Source organism: Trachypithecus francoisi, unplaced genomic scaffold, assembly GCF_009764315.1.
Source record: "Trachypithecus francoisi isolate TF-2019V2 unplaced genomic scaffold, Tfra_2.0 Lachesis_group12, whole genome shotgun sequence".
NCBI classification, from domain to species: domain Eukaryota; kingdom Metazoa; phylum Chordata; class Mammalia; order Primates; family Cercopithecidae; genus Trachypithecus; species Trachypithecus francoisi.
Window position 1 is genome coordinate 121,561,287 of NW_022681457.1, and position 24,778 is coordinate 121,586,064.

Below are 24,778 nucleotides of genomic sequence, written 5' to 3' on the forward strand. Positions count from 1 at the left end.
CCAAAGGGGAGAGGCAAGGTGGCGAGAGACAATAAAGACACCAGATACAACATGCAAGAAGACACAGACCAGACTGCAGCCCAGCAAAGGCTGACAGCCCCGAATGATTTTTACTATAGGCTTATATAGTATTTTATAGAACAATTGTCAATTAGTAGAGCATTAGGCGATTACATAATTATATAGAACAATTGTCAATCAGCAGAGCATCAGGCGATTACATAATTATATATAGATTATCAGGATATTCTCAGAAGTTCATCAAGAACAGTTCTCTTCATGGATGGTCAGTTTGTTCTTCTTTCCTTGGTTACCCTTTTGAGGAATCCTGATTTTCTTTCTATGGAACTAGATAGGCAAGCTTAATGGTTAATATAACAAAGTCTTATATCAGACTTGGTGGCTCTTGCGGTTACAGGTGCTAGACGGGACCATTGTGTGGTCTTGAGGAAAAAGTCATAGGGACAATTATAGCAGCACAATTGGTTATAGGCTTTGAACTGGCACAGCAGTCTCTTATAAGTATAAGGTTATACTTTAACATTGATCATATAACTATGTACAACAATTTTCCTTATTTTCTAATTTTAGTATTTTACTTACATTTTTGTATAGGGCACCAAATTTAACATCCTTGTCGTCTTACTGTGTCCCACAAACTCAAATCTTTTCATAGAATTAACCTCCCATCTATTTACATCATTTTTTTCACCATTTATATAATCCCCAGAATAAGAAATAAGTTGGGAACTTAACCATGACAAATTTTGCATAGAATTTTTGCCTTTAGGGGGATACCACATTAACCCATATTGTAGGGACAGGCCCAGGGCCAAGTTTTCCAAGGGTAATGTGGTAAGATCTCTCTTGTATCTTTTCAGCTCATGGGTATTGCCCCATTTTCCAGGATCTGGAGTGGGAGTGGGCAGTACTATTACCGAATGAGTAACACTCCCCAGACCTCACCGTGAATCCCCTCCAATAGTTGTCTGCATATATATGATCAACCAAATGCAAAGCAAAATAGCATAGATTATTCCAGCGATACAGAAGAGCCCACCAGTGCCACCTGCTGCACAGGCCTTGGAAGTGGCCTTGCCAACATCCAGAGGGCTCTGAGCCTTGCTCAGGAGCAGCCTTATGCGATCAGGGTCCGGGCCGTCCCTCTCCTGCATGGCCTGCGCCACCCCTCACCCCTGGCTGAGTCCTGGGGCCACTGTAGGAAGGTTGGGGGCTCGTGGAGCTGGAGCGCCAGGCCTGGGACTTGAAGGCCCAGGAAGGTTCTGTGCTGGGCGGGCTAGGGCGAGCCCTGTGGGTGCCCACGGCAGCAATCCTGGGCTCAAGGAGGGTCCTCCTTTGGAGCTCCAGCAGGGTTCAGAGGGTCCCATGGGGTCCAGACCCTTCCGGGGGACACTAGGCAATGGCAGTTCGCAGGCCAGGCCATGGGGGCCGTGGAGTCACAGGGCTGCAGGAGGGTCCTGGTGCTGAGGGGCTCAGGGTGATGGGCGGGAGCCCACAATGGGGCAGCCCGGGAGGGAGCGTAGGCCAGCTGTGGGGACCCCTCTACCTCAGGACAGCCCCCCAGGACTGGGCCCAGCCATGGAGACCCCCCTCCCTCAGCACAGTCTCCTCAGGGACAGGGCCCAGCCATGGAGTAGGGGCTAGTGGGGCCTGGGGGCAGGGCCTGGGGGCTGGGGAAGTCCCAGGGGGAGCATCTGTCAGGCCAGTGCTGGCGTGGCGGGGAGCAAACCGGTGGGCATGGGCTCAGGGGCGCTGAGGTGGCAGGACTGCTGCAGAGACTGTGTTTGTAACAAAGTAGCCTTTATAGGTCCCTGAAGGCGGGCAGTGTGGCTGGGGTGTGGGGTGTGGGGCGTGGGTGGCCGCCCCAGGGCCTCGCGTTCTTGGGCTCCTTGCGTTCCTCCTTGGCTGTCCCCGGGGAAGGCTCTTGCTCCGGGTGCCTGTCGCCTGTGCCCGACTGCTCCTTGCCCAGGGCCTGGGGCTCCCCCTCGTGGGCACTGTCTGGGTCAGGGCTGGGGCCGGGCAGCTGGGGACGCTGCGGTGCCAAGGGAGGTGGCGCAGACCTGCAGGCGCCCGGCTGGTCTGGGGCACGCGGCGTGGGTGGCCCGGAGGACTTGGCCTGGCGGGTGGGCAGGGGCAGCCGGCGGCGGAGGCTGCAGGAGCCCCCCAGGCGTGGCCACACGTCGGCCTCTCCGTTGTGCAGGAGCACGAAGCGATGCTGCGACAGCAGAGGTAGCATCTTCTGGCCGCGCAGGCTCTTCTGGAAGGTCTCCAGTGCCAGGTCTGGTGCAGGTGGGGGAGAGAGGGTAAGTGGGGGGCAGAGGCTGGGACTGGGAGGAGCAGGAGGGGCGGAGAGGGTGTGAGGGTGGGACTCAGGTGGGCTGAGGTGTGGGAAGGTGGGGGCAGGGGGTGGCGCTGCCACACAGAAGGTGGAATAGCCCCACCTGTGGGGGTGTGAACTTGGGAAGAGGGCGGGTGGGAAGAAGACTGGGCAGGCTGTGGGAGTGTGGGGTGGGGGCTTGGAGGGCTCACCCAGGGTCTCGATGACCACACCTGGGATGACCTCCTTCAGGACCTCGCAGTTGGTGTGCAGGGCTGGGTTGGAATTCATCTCCAGCAGCCATACCTGCGCCAGACGCCAGTCAGACCCTCCCCACCCCGAGCCCACTGGGCCAGCAGGGCAGAGGCCCTGGTCCTCATTCAGCCAGGTGGCTCTGGGAGATGGCTTCCTTTCTATAGCCTCGCTCTCCTGTTTGTCCACTGAAACTCTGAGGGTCTGAAGCCCTGGCCTGAGGGCCTGCCCTTAGGAGGGGGTGCAGGTCTGTCCCAGCTGCATAGGAGGTGAGCCTCGTGGATACACCCATCCCCAGGGCTGCATGCAGGCAGGGTGGGGGCTGACTGCAGAGTCTGCCTGGGGCCTGCCAGTGTGGTCGGGGTGTGCACATGGCTCCTGCCTCCTTGCATCTGCCTCCCGTGCCCCCGCCACCCAGGACAGCACCTTGAAGTTGTCATCAATGAGGAAGTCACAGCCAATGAGGTCAAAGTAACCCAGCTTGCACTCCAGCTTGGCCTTGGCGGCCAGAAAGCAGTGGGCCATGATCTGCTGCATCCGCTTCTGCAGGGAGACAGGGAGGCATCCTGGCTGCGGCCTACAGGCCCTGATCACACCCCAGGTCTGAAGAGCCACACCCACATCCCTCACCGGCACTCCCATCTGAACCCACAGCTGTACAGCCACACCTGCTCACACGTTCGTGCACTCAGCATCACAGGCTCACAGCCAGAAACTCACTCAACAAACTCCTGGAGCTCCTACCCTGTGCCAGGCCCTGGAGATACACGAGTGAGCAAAACTCACAGGAAATCTCTGCCCTCGAGCAGTTCTTTCATAGCAGAAGAGACGGACAGCAAATGGGATACATAAAATCTCAAATCTTGGTAAGAACGGTGAATTTTGTCATATTTTAATGTGCTCTGGTTTCATCCTCTGCTCCCCAGCTCAGCCGTAGCCTCAAAAAACAACGGCGTGCATCCCCAGAACTGGAGATAGCAAAATAGACTTCATTTATAAAAAAAATTGTAATTATTTGTTTTCTTTTTTTTTCTTTTTTTTTTTTTGAGACGGAGTCTCGCTCTGTTGCCTAGGCTGGAGCGCAGTGGCGCGATCTCAGCTCACTGCAAGCTCCGCCTCCCGGGTTCACGCCATTCTCCTGCCTGAGCCTCCCATGTAGCTGGGACTGCAGGTGCCTGCCACTGTGCCCGGCTAATTTTTTTTTTTTTTTTTTGAGGAGGAGTCTCGCTCTGTCGCCCGGACTGGAGTGCAGTGGCCAGATCTCAGCTCACTGCAAGCTCCACCTCCTGGGTTTACGCCATTCTCCTGCCTCAGCCTCCCTAGTAGCTGGGACTACAGGCGCCTGCCACCTCGCCCGGCTAGTTTTTGTATTTTTATTTTTATTATTTATTTATTTATTTATTTATTTTGAGACGGAGTCTTGCTCTGTCTCCCGGGCTGGAGTGCAGTGGCCGGATCTCAGCTCACTGCAAGCTCCGCCTCCCGGGTTTACGCCATTCTCCTGCCTCAGCCTCCCGAGTAGCTGGGACTACAGGCGCCCGCCACCTCGCCTGGCTAGTTTTTTGTATTTTTTAGTAGAGACGGGGTTTCACCGTGTTAGCCAGGATGGTCTCGATCTCCTGACCTCGTGATCCGCCCGTCTCGGCCTCCCAAAGTGCTGGGATTACAGGCTTGAGCCACCGCGCCCAGCCTAGTTTTTGTATTTTTAATAGAGACGGGGTTTCACCGTGTTAGCCAGGATGGTCTCGATCTCCTGACCTCGTGATCTGCCCGTCTCCGCCTCCCAAAGTGCTGGGATTACAGGTGTGAGCCACCACGCCCGGCTCTATTTGTTTTCTTATGTCTGGTAGTTCTTTGGAAGATCCCACTTGAAAGGACTAACAGAAAGTGTGAGGGCCAGGTGTATGGCTCACACCTGTAGTCCCAACATTTTGGGAGGCCGAGGCAGGAGGATCACTTGAGCTCAGGAGTTTGAGACCAGCCTAGCCAACATGGTGAAACCCCATCTCTACTAAAAATACAAAAATTGGCTGGGTGCATAGCTAACACCTGTAGTCCCAGCACTTTGGGAGGCTGAGGCGGGAGGATCACTTGAGCTCAGGAGTCTGAGATCAGCCTGGGCAATATAGCAAGACCTTAGCTCTACAAAAAAATTAACAAAATTAGCTAAGCATGGTGGTGTGTGCCTGTAGTCCCACCTACTTGGGAGGCTGAGGTGGGAGGACTGCTTCAGCCCAAGAGGCAGAGGCTGTGGTGAGCTGAGATTGTGCCACTGCACTCTAGCCTGGGTGACACAGTGAGACTGTCTAAAAAAAAGAAATATGAGGATGATGTCTCCTCAAATAATAGAGAATATTGGTGAAAAGAGAAAAATTATAAAAGAGAATAAAATAGAAGTTCTGAAGTTGAAAAGTAGAACAAATGACCGGGCGCGGTGGCTTAAGCCTGTAATCCCAGCACTTTGGGAGGCCGAGACGGGTGGATCACGAGGTCAGGAGATTGAGACCATCCTGGCCTATACGGTGAAACCCTGTCTCTACTAAAAAATACAAAAAAAACTAGCCGGGCGAGGCGGGCGCCTGTAGTCCAAGCTACTCGGGAGGCTGAGGCAGGAGAATGGCGGGAACCCGGGAGGCGGAGCTTGCAGTGAGCTGAGATCTGGCCACTGCACTCCAGCCTGGGCGACACAGCGAGACTCCGTCTCAAAAAAAAAAAAAAGAAAAGAAAAGAAAAGTAGAACAAATAAAAAATTCACTAGATGGGCTCAACAGCAGATTTGAGTTGTTTGCAGATAGGCCAATTGAGATTATTTCATCTGGGGAACAGAAAGAAAAAGAGGCTGGGCACAGTGGCTTCATGCCTATAATCCCAGCACTTTGGGAGGCCAAGGCAGGTGGATCGCTTGAAGTCAGGAGTTTGAGACCAGACTGGCCAACATGGTGAAACCTCATCTCTACTAAAAATACAAAAATTAGCCAGGTGTGGTGGTGCGCGCCTGTAGTCCCAGCTACTTGGGAGGCTGGTAGGCCAGACGATTGCTGGAGCCCAGGAGGAAGAGGCTGCAGTGAGCTGAGATCGCACCACGGCACTCCATCTTGGGTGACAGAGACCCTGTCTCAAAACAAAAGAAGAAAGAGAGAGAGAAGGCCGGGCGCGGTGGCTCAAGCCTGTAATCCCAGCACTTTGGGAGGCCGAGACGGGCGGATCACAAGGTCAGGAGATCGAGACCATCCTGGCTAACACGGTGAAACCCCGTCTCTACTAAAAATACAAAAAAACTAGCCGGGCGAGGTGGCGGCGCCTGTAGTCCCAGCTACTCGGGAGGCTGAGGCAGGAGAATGGCGTAAACCCGGGAGGCGGAGCTTGCAGTGAGCTGAGATCCGGCCACTGCACTCCAGTCCGGGCGACAGAGCGAGACTCCGCCTCAAAAAAAAAAAAAAAAAAAAAAAAAAAAAAAAGAAAGAGAGAGAGAAGAAAAATAAAGTCTCAGAGACTTGTGGGTGGGACACCGTCAAGTGGACTAACATATGCATAATGGGAGTCTCAGAAAGAGAGAAGAGAAAGGAGCAGAAACAATATTTGAAAAAATAACAGCTGAAAACCTCCCAATTTAATGAAAAACAACCAACACATTCAAGAAGCTAAATGAACTCAAAGTAGGATAAACTCAGAGATCCACCACCTCATCAGCAAACTTCCAAAAGACAGAAAACGTGGAAATCAGCAGGAGAGAAGCAGCTTGTCATGTATGAGGCATCCACAGAGAGATGACCAGTTTCTCATCAGAGAAAGGTGAGGTGGGCAGGCAGTGGGATGACATATTCAAATTACCGAAAGGAAAAAAACTGTTGACCAAAAATTCTACATCTAGTAAAAGCTGCTTCAAAAATGAAGGGGAAATTAAGACAGTCCAGATAAACAAAAGCAGAGGCCGACCTGCCCTACAGTCCTTCAGGCCGAAACGAAAGGACACTAGACAGTAACTTGAATTCATGGCTGGAAATAAAGAGCCCCGGTAAAGGTCATCGTGTGATTAAATAAGAGACAGCATAAGTGTATTTTTGTATGTGATTGTCTTGTCCTAAAAGACAACTGTATACAACAATAATTATGAATCTATGTTGACGGACACAAACACACCCTGCTGTAATTTCTGGCAACAGCATAAGGGAGGGGCAGGGCTGTGTAGAAGCAGTGTTTTTGTATACTTTTGAAATTAACTTGGTATTGATAAAAACTGAATTGTTTATTTTAAAACTCTTTTTAATTTTAGAAACAGGGTCTTGCTGTGTCGCCTAGGCTGGGGTACAGTGGTTTGACTGTGGCTCGCTGCAGCCTTGACCTCCTGGGCTCAAGTGATTCTTCCATCTCAGCTCCCTGAGTAGCTAGGACCGCAGGTGCACACCACGATGCTGAGCTAATTTTGTTTTTTAGAGATGGGGTCTCACTATGTTGTCCAGGCTGCTTTCAGACCCCTGGACTCATGTGATCTTGCCTCAGCCTCCCAAAGCACTGGGATTATAGGCATAAGCCACCAGACTCACCCTAATTGTAGTAAATTAAGATATGATATTGGCCGGGCGCGGTGGCTCAAGTCTGTAATCCCAGCACTTTGGGAGGCCGAGACGGGCGGATCACGAGGTCAGGAGATCGAGACCATTCTGGCTAACACGGTGAAACCCCGTCTCTACTAAAAAAATACAAAAATAACTAGCCAGGCGAGGTGGCGGGCGCCTGTAGTCCCAGCTACTGGGAGGCTGAGGCAGGAGAATGGTGTAAACCTGGGAGGCGGAGCTTGCAGTGAGCTGAGAACCGGCCACTGCACTCCAGCCCGGGCAACAGAGCGAGACTCTGTCTCAAAAAAAAAAAAAAAAAGATATGATATTAATGGCAATCCTCAGAATAACCACTAACTCAAAAACATATAGTAAAAGAAATGACAAGTAATTAAAATGCTACACTAAGCCGGATGTGGTGGCTCACGCCTGTAATCCCAGCACTCTGGGAGGCTGAAGCAGGTGGATCACCTGAGGTCAGGAGTTTGAGAAAAGCCTGGCCAACATAGTGAAACTCCGTCTCTACTAAAAATACAGAAAATTAGCTGGGCGTGGTGGCAGGTGCCTGTAAATCCCAGCTACTAGGGAGGCTGAGGCAGGAGAATTGCTTGAATCCGGGAGGCGGAGGTTGCAGTGAGCCGAGATCACGCCATTGCACTCCAGCCTGGATAATAAGAGTGAAACTCTGTTTCAAAAAAAAAAAAAAAAAGAGGTACACTAGAAAATATCTCTCTGAAACAACTTTCCAATTAATAGACATTGACGGGGTGCATTAAAAAACATGATATACCATCTACAAAAGATACTTTAGTTTCAGAGACAAAAATAGGTGGAAAGTAAAGGGATGGAAAAAGATATACCATGCAAATGGTAACCAAAGTGGAACTGGAGTGGCTCTACTAATGTCAAAGAAAATAGACTTTACAACAAAAATTATTACTACAGAGTAAAAGAAAAGTTTTATAATGATAAACCAAGAAGATCTAATAATCATAAACATACACGAACCCAATAACCGAACCTCAAAACATACAAAGCCAAAAACTGACAGATCTGGAGGGAGAAACAGACAACTGAATATCCCACTTTCAGTACAGAGACAGAAGACTAACAAGTGGATAGAAAACTTGAACAACATGATAAACCAAACAGACCTAACAGACACCCACAGAACCCTCCACCCAAAGGCAAGACACACATCCTTCCCCAGTGCACATGGATATTCTCCAGGAGAGACCATATGCCGGGCCACAAACAAGTTTCAAGTGGTTTTTGTTTTTGTTTTTTTAATGATTCACTCAATGAATAGTAAGTTTGTTTGTTGTTTTTTTAAAGATGGGGTTTTGCTATGTTGCCCAGGCCGGACTCAAACTCCTGGGCTTAAGCAACGTTTCCATCTCAGCCTCCTGAGGACCTGGGATCCCAGGTATGTGCCGCCACACCAGCTCCAACAATTCTTCAATACTTTTTAAAGGGTTGAAATAATGAAGTATGTTCTCTGACACAATGGAATGAAATTAGAAGTCAATAACCGAAGGAAAATTGGAAAAATCACAAATATGTGGAAATTAAATAACATGCCCTTAAGCAACTAATGGGTCAAAGAAAAGTTCACAAAGGAAACTTAAAAATACTTTGAGGTTAAGTGTCGTGGCTCACGCCTATAATCCCAGCACTTTGGGAGGCCGAGGCGGGCGCATCACGAGGTCAGGAGATCGAGACCATCCTGGCTAACATGGGGAAACCCCATCTCTACTAAAAATACAAAAAATCAGCTGGGAGTGGTGGCGCTCACCTGTAGTCTCAGCTACTTGGGAGGCTGAGGCAGGAGAATCACTTGAACCCGGGAGGCGGAGGTTGCAGTGAGCCGAGATCGGGCTACCACACTCCAGCCTGGGTGACAGAGTAAGACTCCATCTCCAAAAAAAAAAAGAAAAAGAAAAGAAAAGAAAAAGAAAAAGAAAAAGAAAAACAAACCAGACCAGACTAAAGATTAGAAAATCTGAATGGACCTATAGCAGGTAAAGATTGCAGGAGTATTAGTAATAATAATAATAAACTTCCCTACAGAGAAAAACCCAGGTGGCTTTACTGGTGAATTATTCCAAACAAAGAATTAACACCAATCCTTCACAAAGACTCCAAAAATAAAAGGAAAGAACACATCCTAACATGCTATGAGGCCAGTATACCACCCCAGTCAAAGACGTTCATGAAAAGAACGCTACAGACCAATACTGCTTATAAGCACAGACACAAAAATCCTCATTAAAATACTAGCAAACCAAATCCAACAGCATGTTTACATTTAAATGGTTCAATACTATCGTCAAGTGAGGTTTGTCATATGAAAGTTAATCAATGCAATACAACACATTAATATAATGAAGGGAGAATAAGACATGATCATCTCAGTGGATACAGAGAAAGCATTTGACAGATTTCAACATCCTTCTATAATATTAACAAAAACCACTTAACCAATTGGGAATAGAAGGCAACTTCCTCAGCCTGACGAGGGTATTTATGAGAAACCCATGGCCTTCCTTCTCAGATCAGGAACAAACAAGGATGCCTGCTTTTGCTACTTCTTTTCAATATTCTGGAAGTAGCCAGCAATATGTAAGAAAATAAATAAAATGCATATACATTTGAAAGGAAGAGGTAAAGCTGTTTCTATTCCCAGATGACATGATCCTTTTTTTTTTTTTTGAGGCGGAGTCTCGCTCTGTCGCCCGGGCTGGAGTGCAGTGGCCGGATCTCAGCTCACTGCAAGCTCCGCCTCCCGGGTTCACGCCATTCTCCTGCCTCAGCCTCCGGAGTAGCTGGGACTACAGGCACCCGCCACCTCGCCTGGCTAGTTTTTTGTATTTTTTTAGTAGAGACGGGGTTTCACCATGTTAGCCAGGATGGTCTCGATCTCTTGACCTCGTGATCCGCCCGTCTCGGCCTCCCAAAGTGCTGGGATTACAGGCTTAAGCCACCGTTCCTGGCGACATGATCCTCATATAAAAATCTTGAAGAACACACACACACACACACGGAGCTAATAAGTGAATTCAGCAAAGTTGTAGGATACAAGATCAACACACAAAAATCAGTTTTATTTTTATACACTAGCAATGGACAATCCAAAAAGGAAATTTAAAAAATAATTCTATTCACAAGTGCCAAAATAATAAAATACCTGGGAATAATATTTACCCTGGGTGACAGACTTGTATGCTGAAAACTACAAAGCATTGCTGAAAGAATGGAAGAAGACCTAGAAAAATGGAAAGGCATCCTATATTTATAGATCAGAAGACTAAATATTGTTAAGATGTCATTACTACGTGACCTACAGATTCAACGCAATGCCTATTAAAATTTCGATGAGGCTGGGTGCAGTGGTTCACACCTGTAATCCTAGCACTTTGAGAGGCCAAAGTGGGCAGATCGCCTGAGGTCAGGAGTTTGAGACCAGCCTGGCCAACACAGTGAAACCCAGTCTCTGCTAAAAATACAAAAATTAGCCGAGCGTGGTGGTGGGTGCCTGTAATCCCAGCTACTAGGGAGGCTGAGGCAGGAGAATCTCTTGAACCTGGGAGGCAAGGTTGCAGTGAGCTGAGATTGCCCCACTGAACTCCAGTCTGGGTGACAGAACGAGACTCTGCCTCAAAGAAAAAAAAAAGAAAAATTTCAATGGACTTTTTCACCAGAAATGAAAGAGCAAATCTTAAAATTCATATGGAGTCGTGGAATTGTAAGGGGCCCCTGAATAGCCAAAATAATCTTGAAAAAGAGCAATATTGAAAGATTCACATATCCCAATTTCAGGACTTATTACAAAGCTACAGCAATCAAAACCATGTGGTACTGGCATAAAGACAGACATATACGCTAATGGAATGGAACTGAGAGTCCAAAAGTAAACCCATGCAGCTCTGGTCAATTGGTTTCGGATGCTGTGCCAGGACCATTCCATGGGGGAAAGAATAGTCTCTTCAACAAATGGTGCTGGAACTACTGGATAGCCACATGCAAGACAATGCTGTTGGATCCCTAACTCACACCATATACAAAAATTAACTGAAAATGGATCCAAGAACTAAATGTAAGAGCTAAAACTATAACATTTTAGAAAGAAACATAAGTATAATTTTCACACTGTTGGATTTGGCAATTTCTTTTCTTTTCTTTTCTTTTCTTTTTTTTTTTGAGATGGAGTCTTGCTCTGTCACCCAGGCTGGAGTGCAGCAGTGCAATTCTCCACTCAATGCAACTTCTGCCTCCTGGGTTCAAGTGATTCTTCTGCCTCAGTCTCTCGAGTAGCTGAGACTACAGATGCATGCCACCACATCCAACTAATTTTTGTATTTTTAGTAGAGATGGGATTTCTCCATGTTGGCCAGGCTGGTCTCAAACTCCTGACCTCAGGTGATCCACCTGCCTCAGCCTCCCAAAGTGCAATGGATTTTTATTTTTTATTTTTATTTTTATTTATTGAGATGGAGTCTTGCTCTGTTGCCCAGGCTAGAGTGCAGTGGCATGACCTCAGCTCACAGCTACCTCCACCTCCTGGGTTCAAGCAATTCTTCTTTCTCAGCCTCCCAAGTAGCTAGGACTACACACACCCACCACCACGCCTGGCTAATTTTCGTATTTTTAGTAGAGATGGGGTTTTACCATATTGGTCAGGCTGGTCTTGAACTCCTGACCTCAGGTGATCCACCCACCATGGCCTTCCAAAGTGCTGGGATTACAGGCGTGAGCCACTGCACCTGGCACAATGGATTTTTAGATATGATACTAAATGCATGAGTAACCAAAGGAAAAAGTATGGATAAATTGTATTTCGTCAAACTAAGAGCTTTTGTGATCAAAGGACATTATCAGAAAGTGAAAAGACAGCCACAACATTCGAGAAAAATATTGGCAAATCCTATGTCTGATAAAGACCTAGTGTTCAGAATATGTAAAGAACTTTTGGCTGGACACGGTGGCTCATGCCTGTAATCCCAGCACTTTGGGAGGCCCAGGCAAGCAGATCACGAGGTCAGGAGATCAAGACCATCCTGGCTAACATGGTGAAACCCCGTCTCTACTAAAAATACAAAAAAATTAGCTGGGCGAGGTGGCGGACGCCTGTAATCCCAGCTACTCGGGAGGCTGAGGCAGGAGAATGGCATGAATGCGGGAGGCGGAGCTTGCAGTGAGCTGAGATTGGGCAACTGCACTCCAGCCTGGGCGACAGAGCGAGACTCTGCCTCAAAACAACAACAACAACAACAACAACAACAAAAAACTTTACAACTGGACAATAAAGACCAGCCACAGCATTTGAATAGACATTTCTCTAAAGCATATACACAGCTGGCCAGTGAACACATGAAGTTATTTGTCATTAGCAAAATGGAAATCGAGCCCACAATGAGGTATCCCTGCACCCAGACTGGACGGTGATTTTTTTTAAAAAAGAAAGGAAAATAACAAGTGTTGGCCGGGCGCGGTGGCTCAAGCCTGTAATCCCAGCACTTTGGAGGCCCAGGCAAGCAGATCACGAGGTCAGGAGATCAAGACCATCCTGGCTAACATGGTGAAACCCCGTCTCTACTAAAAATACAAAAAAATTAGCTGGGCGAGGTGGCGGACGCCTGTAATCCCAGCTACTCGGAGGCTGAGGCAGGAGAATGGCATGAATGCGGGAGGCGGAGCTTGCAGTGAGCTGAGATTGGGCAACTGCACTCCAGCCTGGGCGACAGAGCGAGACTCTGCCTCAAAACAACAACAACAACAACAACAACAAAAAACTTTACAACTGGACAATAAAGACCAGCCACAGCATTTGAATAGACATTTCTCTAAAGCATATACACAGCTGGCCAGTGAACACATGAAGTTATTTGTCATTAGCAAAATGGAAATCGAGCCCACAATGAGGTATCCCTGCACCCAGACTGGACGGTGATTTTTTTTAAAAAAGAAAGGAAAATAACAAGTGTTGGCCGGGCGCGGTGGCTCAAGCCTGTAATCCCAGCACTTTGGGAGGCCGAGACGGGCGGATCACAAGGTCAGGAGATCGAGACCATCTTGGCTAACATGGTGAAACCCCGTCTCTACTAAAAAATAAAAAAAAAAACTAGCCGGGCGAGGTGGCGGGCGCCTGTAGTCCCAGCTACTCGGAGGCTGAGGCAGGAGAATGGCATAAACCCGGGAGGCAGAGCTTGCAGTGAGCTGAGAACCGGCCACTGCACTCCAGCTTGGGTGACAGAGCGAGACTCCGTCTCAAAAAAAAAAAAAAAAAAAAAAAACAAGTGTTGGCAAGATCTGGAGAAACTGGAAAAGTGGTTCATGGTTAAGTTAAAGTGTGTTACCCTGTGACCCCACGACTCCATTCCTGGGTATTTTCCCAGGAGAACTGAAAATATATGTTCATACAAACAGCATTTCATAATAGATCAATAATACAACTCAGCGTCCACCAACTGATGACAAAATATGGTCCATCCATATGAAAGAATGTTGCATGAAAGCGATACATGGCCTGGTGCGGTGGTTCATGCCTGTAATCCCAGCACTTTGGGAGGCTGAGGCAGGCAGATTACGAGGTCAGGAGATTGAGACCGGCCTGGCCAACATGATGAAACCCCGTCTGTACTAAAAATACAAAAATTAGCCAGGCGTGGTGGCGCACGCCTGTAATCCCAGCTTCTTGGGAGGCTGAGGCAGGAGAATCGCTTGGACCGGGGAGGTGGAGGTTGCAGTGAGCTGAGATTGTGCCACTGCACTCCAGCCTGGGCGACAGAGTGAGACTGTCTCAAAAAAAAAAAAAAAGAAAGGAAAGGAAAGAAAAGGATACGTGGACTTCGTGGATGAACCCTGAAAACACCACGCTCAGAGAAAGGAGACAGGAGAGAGAGAAGGTCCGTCAGTGGTGGCCAGGACTGGCCAGCAATGTAGCTGTGATAGCTTGTTAGTACAGTGTTTCTTTTTTGGGGTGATGAAATGTTCTGGAATTGATGGTGGTAATTGCACAACTTTTGAAATACTAAAAACTACTGAACTGCATACTTTAAAATGGCGAATTTTGTGTTCTGTGAATTATCACAAGAGAGAATTTGGGAGATGTGAGGAAAGGAACTGGGGGCTTCTCTGAGTGCCGCCATCCCAGCCACAGTGACATGCACCTGTGGGTGAGGAAGGACCATCCCTGGCTGCCGCTTCCGGGCCCTGGCCGAGGTGACCAAGACAGATAAGGAGTCCTTCGGCCAAGCCCCGTTTTAATCCCAGCCTCACACCATGCTGCTCAAGGGCTTTTGCTGCCAGGGTTGTTTGAAGTACCCCACAGGTACCCCATGGAAAGGAACCTTGCAAAATGAGGACACCCCATGGCACACGGCCCTTAGCTAGGAGAGTCCAGCCTGCATGGAGGTACCCCATGGAAAGGAACCTGCACGGGCTGCTGCTGCTCCAGGACACCTGGCCGGGGGCTGCTGTCGGCCCTGCCCTGCCAAGTGGAGGATCTGAAAGGAACAAAGACTCTTCACACGGTGGCTGCCACTGAAGCCGAGCTGTCCCCTGACCCTACAGGGAGGCTGCTCAGAGGGACCTGTGCAGACAGACCCCTGGCTGGGCGTTCCATCTGGGCCTTTGCTGGCTGCTGGGGACAGGCGCTACCAGCTAAGTGAGTGGAGACGCTGGAAGGGTTTGGTTCCACACGGTCAGGTCACGCTTTAGCGCAGCTGCCCATGCACGCCAGGGACGTCTGTGTGCCTGGTGCCCAGCCCGGCCATGCCCCCCGCCCCGAGGGATCTCACCGCCAGGCTGGAGGGCACAGTGCACCCACCGTGAGGGTGGTGAAGACCCAGTCCTTGGGGAGGCCCCGGGCTTTCCAGAACGTGTTGTTGATGTATCGGTTGAGGTGCTCCATGCTCCACACCGTGTCCTCCTTCAGCAGCACGTACAGGGGGCTCTTCTTCTGCATGAACTGGGGGCAGACGGTGCCTGGAGACTGGCTCCCAGAGTGTCCAGGGCACCTGTCCTCATGGGGGTCCCCAGGAGAACTGCCCCCTAACCTAGAGGGCCTGTTCCCTGGGGGTTCCCTGAGAGCCTCCCTCAGCCCCACCATGACCTGCCTGCAAAGACCCTCCCACAAACACCTTCATCTGCTGAGACCCCCCTTCAGCTGTGAAGACCCCACAGATCCTCACAGAAGGCCCCTACCTGGACTCCCATGAAGGTCCTTCCCCAGAGACCTCTGCCCACAGGGCCCCTCCTCTGACGGCCTCAGAATCCCCTTGGTTCCCATGCCCGCCCAGATCCCATCCTCAGAAAACCCAGCTGCAGCTTGGGAGCCAGGCTGTGCACTGGGGGCTGCAGGGCTCTGAGCCCTTTCACCAGCCAACGGGTTCCCTGCCATGCCCTTCTTCTGCTGTGCGCAAACGAGGGAGGTGAGAGGCAGTGCTGACTGCCGGCGGGGGGCAACCCAGGCTACCTCTAGGCCTGGGCCACCTCCATCTGTAGCCGCACCCCCTCTGCATCCCCTAGTGAGAACCTCCCTCTAATCTCATCCCAAGGCCACAGGGAGGGCCCTCACCTACGGCAGACTCTTACCTGGTTGGTCAGGTGGCCGCTGAGGTCGCTGGAATGGGGGTCGTAGAGGCTGAGGGTGAGGCGGGCATAGCCGTGGCTGAAGAAGATCATGTAGGGTGTGGTGCAGGCGATGAGCAGGTAGGAGCGCACGTCAAACTTCCTCCCGTCCAGCAGCAGCGGGTTCTGGATATACCTGGGGGCACCACATCGGGGCTGCTGGGCTGAGCCACAGGGCTGGCCTGCGTCCCCTGACACCCCACCCCAGGCCTGGGCCATTTCCTCAGCGCCCCACCTCTGACCCAGGTGTGATCTCTAGAGAAAGGGGGCGTTTCTGGGCCAGAATATGTCAGGGGAATTGGGAGGAAGGGCCTGGCACCCTGATCGGTGCCCCAGGGCATAACCGCAGTAGGAGCCGGGAGGGCTGCCTGGAGGAGGAGGAGGGCATGAAGTGGCTTTGGAGAGGAAGGGAAGGAGCATGCCAGGCGGGCGGCAAGGGGGTGCCAGGCAGTGTGTGGGGGGGCGCGCTAGGCAGAGGGGGTGCACCAGGTGGAGAGAGGGAGCACGGCAGGTGGAGGGAGCACGCCAGGTGGAGGGACGTGAAGGAGGAGCCGATGGAAGCTGGGGACAGTGGACAGCAGCTGTGGCCAGAGCAAAGCTCTACGAGGGCCAGGGGTGAGGTCGGCAGGTCTAAACCTTGAGGCTCGTGCAGCCACAGGGCTTTCTGGAGGAAGCCCTCCCACTCAGGGAAGGGGTGGTCAGCTTGGCCATAGGCCTGAAGGCTGCAGCTGCTGACTGGGCTGGGGAGTAGGGGGGCTGGCAGCCGGGAGGCCACCCAGGCCAGGCCACCTGCAGGACAGAGGGGGCCCCAGCTGAAGGACAAACTGACCAACCCCTCAATCCTGGATCGTGTGTCTGTGACCCCGGCCTGGTGTGACCCCTCCCCTCTGCTGACTACACGGGCCCGGCTGTGGGCTGCACAGGGGCTGGTGGAGCGGTTGCCTTCCACGGCCAAGGGCTCCTCGGCGGCCCTGCTGACCGCACCAGTAGGGCCCGGGTCAGCCCGCCCAGACCCTCACCCCTCTGGGCACCTGCGGCCGCACCTCTGCACCACCCGCGCCTGAGGCCCCCGGAACGGCGTCTTCTGGTGGATGGGGTCGTCCTCCACGCTCCGGGTCTTGGCCTGCAGGGCGGCAACTTCCTCCCGGTTCCGGAGCAGGAAGATGCCTTTGCCCTGGTTGGAGGCGGTGGGCTTGCAGATCCAGATCTGGGTTTCTGCAGAGAAGGTCGCCTGAGCGCTGGCCCCGCCCACCACCCACCCCACCCCCAGCCCGACCACACCCCTCCTAGTCCTCCTAAGGCGCGGCCAGGACCCTCTTCTCCCGGCTGCGACCCTAGGCCCAGCGACTCCAGCCTTGGCCCTGCGCTAACCACACGCCTGCCCCAGCTCCTGCCCATGCCTCGACCACGCCCACCAGGACCAAGCTCCAGCCCTGGCCCCAGTGCCCTCATACCCCAACCTCCAGGAAGGCCAGACCCTCCCCTTTCCAACGCCTCAGCCCCCACCAGGCCCAGGCCCAGCCCTGGCCCCTTCGTGACCACCTCGTCTCGTTCCAGCCTCACGCAACCCCTCCAGACCCAGCCCTGCCCTCACCGGCCCACACCTTGGTCCAGCCCAGACCCTGTCTCCCCAGGGCCAGCCTGGTGTCCCACCAGCCACCTCTCACCATCAAACAGGGTGAAAAAAGCCTCCCTCTCGTGCTTGAGGTCCAGGCGGTAGGTCTCTGGGAAAAACTCTTCCATTCTCAGGACTCTGGAGGGCAGGGAGGCAGGAGGATGAGCTGCTGTCCCTTCGCCCCAGGATGAGTGGGCAGTTTGAGGCCCAGTCTGTGGCCCGGCGGGAGGGAGCGAAGGCACTGGCACCTGGCGTCCGTGCCGTTCTCCTTGTGGGGACTTTGCGTTTCCTGCCCCTTTGCAGGCCCCCCCACGGGCTGTGCTGCTGGCCACGTCCTTCCGGCCCCGACCTGGGACCCTCCTGCTGGCTGCTTTTTCCCTCATGTTTGCCCTCCCAGCTGGCACCATCTCAGCCATTTATGAGACACTGGCTCATGGCAGCATCCTCACGGCTGGGATGGGCAGAGCGCGCGGCCTGAGCCCCAGCCCCGCCCAGCTCTGCATTCACCGGACGGTCAGCGTGGATCTCTGCCTGGCCGGGCTGAACCTCTGACTCTAGCTCGTGGTTTTCCTTTGTGTGGGACCCCCTCCCCGCTTTCTCTTTTTCAGACTACACCAGGTTTAGGTCTGAACTTCGGTCTGAAGGGCCCCTCCCAGCTGGGCTAAGTGAGTCTACCTCTGTGGCCGGAGGTGTCCTGGGCTTGTCCACGGGAGGTCCTCCAGGGTGGGCGCTGCTGCGTCCTTTCCCAGCCTGCAGCCCAGGGGACAGAGGGCCTGGGCCGAGGGGCCAGCTCATGGTGCTTGGAGTGGGTGGGGACTGGGGGATGGGGCACGGGTGGTGAGTGGGTGGGCACGTGAGGGTTTTTTGTTGTTTTTTTGTTGTTGTTGAGACGGAGTCTGCCTCTGTTGCCCAGGCTGGAGTGCAGTGGTGCAGTGGCACGATCTCAGCTCACTGCAGGCTCCACCTCCTGGGTTCACACCATTCTCCTGCCTCAGCCTCCCGAGTAGCTGGGACTATAGGCACCCGCCACTATGCCTGGCTAATTTTTTTGTATTTTTAGTAGAGACAGGGTTTCACCATGTTAGCCAGGATGGTCTCAATATCCTGACCTCGTGATCCACCTGCCTCGGCCTCCCACAGTGCTGGGATTACAGGCGTGAGCCACCGCGCCTGGCCGGACACGTGAGTTTTGATGGAAGGAGGCGACTAGGTAGACCACGGTGCCTAGGGGAAACAGCCGTGTTGCTCTAGGCTGGAAGTGGACGCTGGACGTGGTGTAAGGCTGGCATCATGGGTAACCGGGGGCGGGGGGTGCAGATGGAGGCAGCTGTGGTTGGCTGGGTGGGTGCTTGGTGCAAAAATGTCTGGGCCAATGAAGTGGGGAGGGATGGGTGGGTCCATAGAAGGGCAGTGGGTGGGGCTGGGAGCAGGAGGACGAGGTCGCTGGGATGGATGGCCCGGACTTGGGTGAGCGATGGGCGGCCTCCCTCAGGGCACCCACGGGTGACGGTGGCACGGTGTGGGATTTTGGATGGACGGGTGTTTGGGGTGAAGGCACATTGACAGGTGGGTCTGTGAGACGGACAGGTGGGTCTGAGACGGACGAGTGGGTGGTGTCAGCCCAGTGGGCTGGGGACGTGTGGGATCTTCCCTGTTTAGCCGCGGGGAAGAGGGTGGGTTTGTGGGATGGGCGTTTGGCCCTCTAAAGGACAGGTGGAAGGCGGATTCAGGGTGCTGACGGGTGGGGGCTAGGGCCAGCCTGGGAGCCCAGGTGGGCAGGGGTAGGGGCAGGGATGGGGCAGGGATGGGGCAGGGGCAGGGGTGGGTGCAGGGGCAGGGATGGGGCAGGGGCAGGGGCAGGGGCAGGGGTGGGTGCAGGGGCAGGGATGGGGCAGGGATGGCACAGGGATGGGGCAGGGGCAGGAATGGGGCAGGGATGGGGCAGGGGTGGGGGCAGGGAGAGGGCAGGGATGGGGCAGGGGCAGGGGCAGGGATGAGACAGGGGCAGGGGCAGGGACGGGCAGGGGCAGGGACGGGCAGGCGCAGAGGCAGGGCCAGGGGCAGGTGCAGGGGTGGGGGCAGGAGCAGGGGCAGGGGCAGACTCACCTGGCCTGGGTCCCCCCTGACACCTTACTGGCCTTGCTCATGGCCCATGCCCGCCCCCGAAGGGTGCTGAGCAGCCCAATCTTGGTGGTGAGGAGCTTGTTGTTGGGAAGCTGGTACAGCAGCTGCTCTCCTGGAGGTCAGAGGCCAGGGCACGTGTGGAGGGCGTGCAGGACCTCGGTCCCCACCCCTCCAGTCTGCTCTGTGCTCCGGCCCAGGAGGCCCCTGCAGGCTGCCCGCCTGTGGCGCCGGCTCCCGCTACCTTCCCGGAAGCTGCCGTAGCTGTCTCGGCTCTTGACCTCACACCACTTCAGCATGTAGTCCTCCCGACGGCTGTCCCGGATGCGCTGCCAGCCCTTGCTTTTGCAGTAGGAGCTGATGCTGCAGGGGGGCCGGGGTGGGGGTGACCTGGGGGCCCAGGCGAGGGGGTGGGGCCGGCGGGCGGCCAGCGGAGGCCGGGCTGGGCCCTGGGAGCAGGCGGTGGGTATTCAGCGGGACAGGGCCGCCCAGGCCCCTACTCACATCGCAGCCCCATTGTTGCCTCCGACGTAGAAGAAGGGCCCCGGATGGGGGCTGGGGGGTGATGGCTTCCCACCCCCCAGCAGGAGCCCCTCCAGGAGGTCAGCTGGGGGCCCGCTGGCATCAGTGTCATCCGAATCTGCAGGCGGGTGGCTGGTCAGGAGCCCAGGGGGTCCGGGCGTGGCAGAGGCTCTTCCTGCCCCCTCCAGGTCCGGCCCACAGTGCCCACCTGCGTCGTGGTCTGGCTGGCTTGGCTGACACGAGAGTCCCTCCTCCTGGCTGCTCCCCATTGGCCTCTCATGGGCCGGGGCTGTGAACGGGGTGGGGTCCCACCCGGGTGGCTATGGGAGCCGTCCACTCAGCCCGGACATGGCTCAGTTCACTCCCAGCCCATTTCTCCAAGACCCTGGACAATCCCCCTGGCCCATTTGGGGCTCAAGTTCAGCCCGAGCTCCGACCCAACCAGGCGGCCTGGGGACTGCTTACACCTGGGGAGGCGCCGCAACCACCCTCCAGGGCCAGCCTTCCTGCCGGGGTGGGGAGCTTGGAGCAGGGGGCAGGGAGGTCGCCCCCCACCCTCCTCACCAACAGGGCAGTGGCCTGGTGCAGGGCAGGGGCCAGGCTGTGAGGCCAGTACTGGGTGCAGACGTGACACAGGGATGGTCCCAGGAGGGCAGGGGTCACAATGTCCATGATGATGTCACGGGTGACCCAAGGGGCCATTGTCAGGCAGGGGAGATGAGGGGCTGCCCTTCTCGGAACAGGCAATGCTGCCCAGCGGCTGCCCATGGGGGTGATGCCAGCCAGGCAGAACCCTGGGCCGCGGAGTGCGACCTCTCCCCTCTGCCTGCACAGCCCGGCGCCCATAGCTGGGCCCTCTCTCGGAGCAGCAGGGCATGGCCGTGTGTGGGTCCTGCCCCTGCCCCGTAAGACCGACTGACTTCCTTGGGGATAGAAGTCCGTCCCAGGGAGGCCTTGGCTTTGGAGAGGAAGGAGGCCACTCAGGGCTGCTCTATTCACCTGGGACTCGAGCCCGAGGCCGCCGCTGGATCGCTGGTCTCTTGCCTTTCTTGGAGCCGGCTTGGGTCCGAGTGGACGGTCCCCGGCGATGGACGAACCGGGTACAGCTGTGGGCCATTGGCCGGGGGTGCCAGGGCGAGGGCCTTGCAGGGAAGATGCTGCTTTGACCCTCCTGTGGGAACTTCGGGCAGCCTGAGGCCCCAGCACTTGGATGGAGAAAGCAGTCAGGCCCACCCTGCCCAGGAAAGGGTGCCTCCCAGGGCCGCGGACTTGAGCCTCTGCAGGCGGCTGGCTCCTGCCTCCGTGGCAGCTGTAGGGCTTGGCGCCGTGGGGGGCCGAGGCTGTCTCTGCACCCTGTCTCTGCTGGGTGAGTCCTCCCCGGCCGGAGCTGCTCCTCGGGCGTGGCTGAGCTCGGCCTGGGTGCCATGAAGGAAGGACAGCGTCAGGCCTGCTGGGTGAGGCGCCTGCCTGAAGAGTGGAGGGTGGGAGGACTCCCTGGCCCGAGCAGGGGTCTCCTCTGTCTCCGCTGCTGATCCCAGAGCCCAGTTGTGGGCTGTGTGCAGCCGCCTGGTACCTGCCATCCGGGTTCCTCTGCCGCCGTCCCCGGGCGCCGGGCCCGACCCCCAGGACACTGTCCCCAGCACCTTCCTGTGTTGCAACTCAAGAACATCTCAGGAATTTTCAGCCAGTTCCTTGACAGATCCTTCTACCGCTGTCTCCAGCAAACAAAGCCATCTTGGGGCTGCTTGGGAGGTGAGGACTTTTTTTTTGTTTGAGACGGAGTCTCGCTCTGTCTCCCAGGCTGCAGTGCAATGGCGCAATCTTGGCTCACTGCAACCTCTTCCTCCCAGGTTCAAGCGATTCTCCTGCCTCAGCCTCCCGGGTTGCTGGGACTACAGGCGCCCGCCACCACGCCTGGCTAATTTTTTGTATTTTTAGTAGAGACAGGGTTTCTCCATGTTGGTCAGGCTGGTCTCAAACTCCTGACCTCAGATGATCCGCCCGCCTCGGCCTCTGAAAGTGCTGGGATTACAGGTGTGAGCCACCGTGTGTGGCTTAGGTGAGGACTTTCAAGGGTTTGAAGGAACTTGCCCAGGAGACGGGAGCACACGGCAGTGGAGGCTCTGAGGCTAGAGAAGGCTGGAGCAGGCCTGAGGCTCCAGGCTGGGGGCAGAGCTCTCCAAAGGCAGCCCCTGCAGCTCACCTGACCTGCAGAGGCGGCGGCATCGCTCTAGGCCACACGAGGCCTTTGTGTCTGCCCCTCCCTGCCTCACCTGAGTGACAGGAGGGAAGGAGACAACAAGGAAGCCCACGGGCAGGGGAAGGCGGGTAAACCGAGGCAGCCGTTCGCACGATGACCCAGCTGGGTGGGGCCACTGGGGCCTGTCCTGGGGGAGGAGCAGGACACAGACTGGGCCCCACACCTGTGGCCGGGAGAGCCTCACGCCTTCTTCCTAGGGTGGGCTGGGCAAGAATGGAAGAAGTTGGGAGCCCTGAGACCCCTCCCCGCTCAGAACAGGAGGACTTTTGGAGGAGGCTGGACCCTGCGCTGACATGGAACAGGCATGTGCGTACGATACTCTGCCTTCAGTGGGAGACCTCAGCTCCTTCTCATGGGTTCTCAGCTCCCAGGAGTCCTGCTGGGGAAGGGGATCCTCTAAAGTTGACTCACAACCAAAGGGGCTGCCCAGGCCCGACAAGCATCATCAGAGCAACTCCCAGGTGTGAACGAGAATGACAGGTCACACACACACACGCACAGACACGTCTACACAGACACACCTACACACAGACACACAGGTCTACACACACGCCCACACACACAGACACCCCCCCACACACACGCTGACACACACAGACGCACAGACACGCAGACACACACAGACACGCAGAGACACACAGACACGCAGAGACACACAGACACGCAGAGACACACAGACACGCAGACACACACAGACACGCAGAGACACACAGACACGCAGACACACAGACACGCAGAGACACACAGACACGCAGACACACACAGACACGCAGACACACACAGACACGCAGAGACACACAGACACGCAGACACACAGACACGCACGGAGGAAGAGGAAAGGGAAGAAACAGAAACAAACCCACCTGGAAAAGGCTGGGGTGGTGGAGACAGGACCCTTCCGAGAGCCATATGCTTTTAAAGCAAAGGCATAGAGAATACAAAAGAGCCGATGGGAATTAAAAATGCAACACCAGGGTTGGGATTTAAGTCAAGGAAATTAAGTCAAGGAGTGCAGTGGCGTGATCTCGGCTCCCTGTAACCCCCACCTCCCAGGTTCAAACGATTCTCTTGTCTCAGCCTCCTGAGTATCTGGGATTACAGGTGCCCACCACCATGCCCGGTTTATTTTTTTACTTTTAGTAGAGACAGGATTTCTCCATGTTAGCCAGGCTGGTCTCAAACTCCAGACCTCGTGATCCGCCCACCTCGGCCTCCCAAAGTGCTGGGATTTCAGGTGTGAGCCAACACCCCGGCCTGAAATTAAAGGTTTCTTAAGCGGCTGCCCGCTGTGTGTGGTGAACCTGGGGCCAGAACGCAGGTGGGACGCAGCCTTCCGAGCGTCAGAAGGCGCTGGCTCCACACGCCTGTCCGTCTAGTAAACGCGCTTTGGAGTCTCTGACGGACGTGATTCTGAATCCGGAAAGAAAGCGTCTCACTCCGAGATGCTGACCAACGCGTCCTTTATGGCGGTGGGACTCGGGAAGCCGGTGGCGCCCAGGGTGCAGGATGGTCGTGACGCCCCTCGATGGGGACACGGTGTAAAGGCGGCGTGGAAACTCAGCTCACGACCTTACGATAAATTGTAAAATAAGCTTTTTACCTGGTGAGATGAAAAGACCGGCAGGAGACTGCACCCCGGTAGGATGAACAGAAGAGACTTTTAAACCTGAAGAAATCGTCCAAAAAGCGACCACACGTTGGTGTCCTGCTGCGAGCTCCCCCCAAGAATCCAAGCTTGGCCACCTGGGGCCCCAGGAAGGTACTGACATTGTTCGAAGAACCGGTGCCTCCCGGCCGGAGCCGCTGTCTGGGGATGCACGCCCTGTGGTCTCAAGCAGTCATCCGTCCAGGACTTGCTCTGGGGAAGCAGACCTGGTCCCAGGCCACAGAGCTTGTCCCAGGGCTGCCCTGCCCTCCCACCCCGCCCGGTACACACACCGTTCCCTGGCCTGGCCTGGGCCCGAGCCTCTCACATGGTGGCGCTGGGTCTGGGACCCGAGTGTGGCCTCCGCAGAGCAGGCTCAGCCTGGCCCCACCCTGCCCCATCCCTGTCCAGTCCCCTCCTCAGCCTCCTTCTCTCCTGGGCAGCCTCCCGAGGGGACCTGCAGGCAGGGCATAGGAGGGCGGGGCCGAGCCCACTGGACCCCGGCAGATGGCCACGGGCGCCTCTTACCTGCTCAGCCCACAATGTCCTGGGCGTCTGGGCCAGGAAACAACAGTGGTGACCTGGCAACCATCTCCTGGCAACCACCGTGGCAACCGTCTCCTGGCAACCACCACGCAGCCCGAGCCCAGAGGTGAGCAAGGGTTTTCGAGGACGGGGAGGGGCTGCTGAGGGGCGGGGCCAGCCTAGGAAGCAGGGCTGGGGGCTGCGGCTGGAGAAGGGGTCTCATGGGCAGTCACTGCGGGGCCTGAGCCCCAATTGCTGCCCCTCCACCCGGCCCTCCCGGATGGTCCCTGAGCCGTCTCTCAGGCCCCACCCA

The 24,778-nt window shown here is 54.8% G+C and overlaps 1 protein-coding gene across 11 annotated transcripts; it reads right to left on the bottom strand.

The window, feature by feature from the left end:
* Positions 1 to 1,804: 1,804 nt before the first annotated feature.
* On the bottom strand, positions 1,805 to 24,569 carry TTLL10 (tubulin tyrosine ligase like 10). Of its 11 annotated transcripts, none has more exons than XM_033228803.1 (15): positions 24,469 to 24,569; positions 24,063 to 24,153; positions 23,896 to 23,961; positions 21,035 to 21,461; positions 20,018 to 20,324; positions 19,758 to 19,876; positions 19,499 to 19,628; positions 18,068 to 18,142; positions 17,445 to 17,530; positions 16,809 to 16,992; positions 15,742 to 15,913; positions 14,975 to 15,115; positions 3,017 to 3,133; positions 2,551 to 2,644; positions 1,805 to 2,301 (listed from the first exon to the last, which is right to left on the bottom strand). In XM_033228803.1, exons 4-15 carry the CDS (start codon positions 21,459 to 21,461, stop codon positions 1,823 to 1,825), a joined length of 2,331 nt encoding a protein of 776 aa, XP_033084694.1. In that variant the 5' UTR covers positions 23,896 to 23,961; positions 24,063 to 24,153; positions 24,469 to 24,569; the 3' UTR covers positions 1,805 to 1,822. The 11 variants fall into 11 exon arrangements, with proteins under 11 accessions (XP_033084694.1, XP_033084697.1, XP_033084701.1 ...); XM_033228806.1 differs by having other exon boundaries at positions 24,063 to 24,167; positions 24,469 to 24,485; XM_033228810.1 differs by lacking the exon at positions 24,469 to 24,569 and having other exon boundaries at positions 16,821 to 16,992; positions 20,018 to 20,153; positions 20,244 to 20,324; positions 24,063 to 24,168.
* Between the last annotated feature and the right edge of the window lie 209 nt (positions 24,570 to 24,778).

Bases quoted from the DNA above. Each gene is read 5' to 3' on its own strand.
- TTLL10 (XM_033228803.1), bottom strand. From the start codon at position 21,461: ATGGCACCCAGGCCGAGCTCAGCCACGCCCGAGGAGCAGCTCCGGCCG. The intron at 15,914-16,808 runs GTGCCCAGAGGG...TGGTGCCCCCAG, and splicing joins GTGCAGAGGTGCGGCCGCAG to GTATATCCAGAACCCGCTGC. The intron at 2,302-2,550 runs GTGAGCCCTCCA...CACCTGCACCAG, and splicing joins TGTGGTCATCGAGACCCTGG to ACCTGGCACTGGAGACCTTC.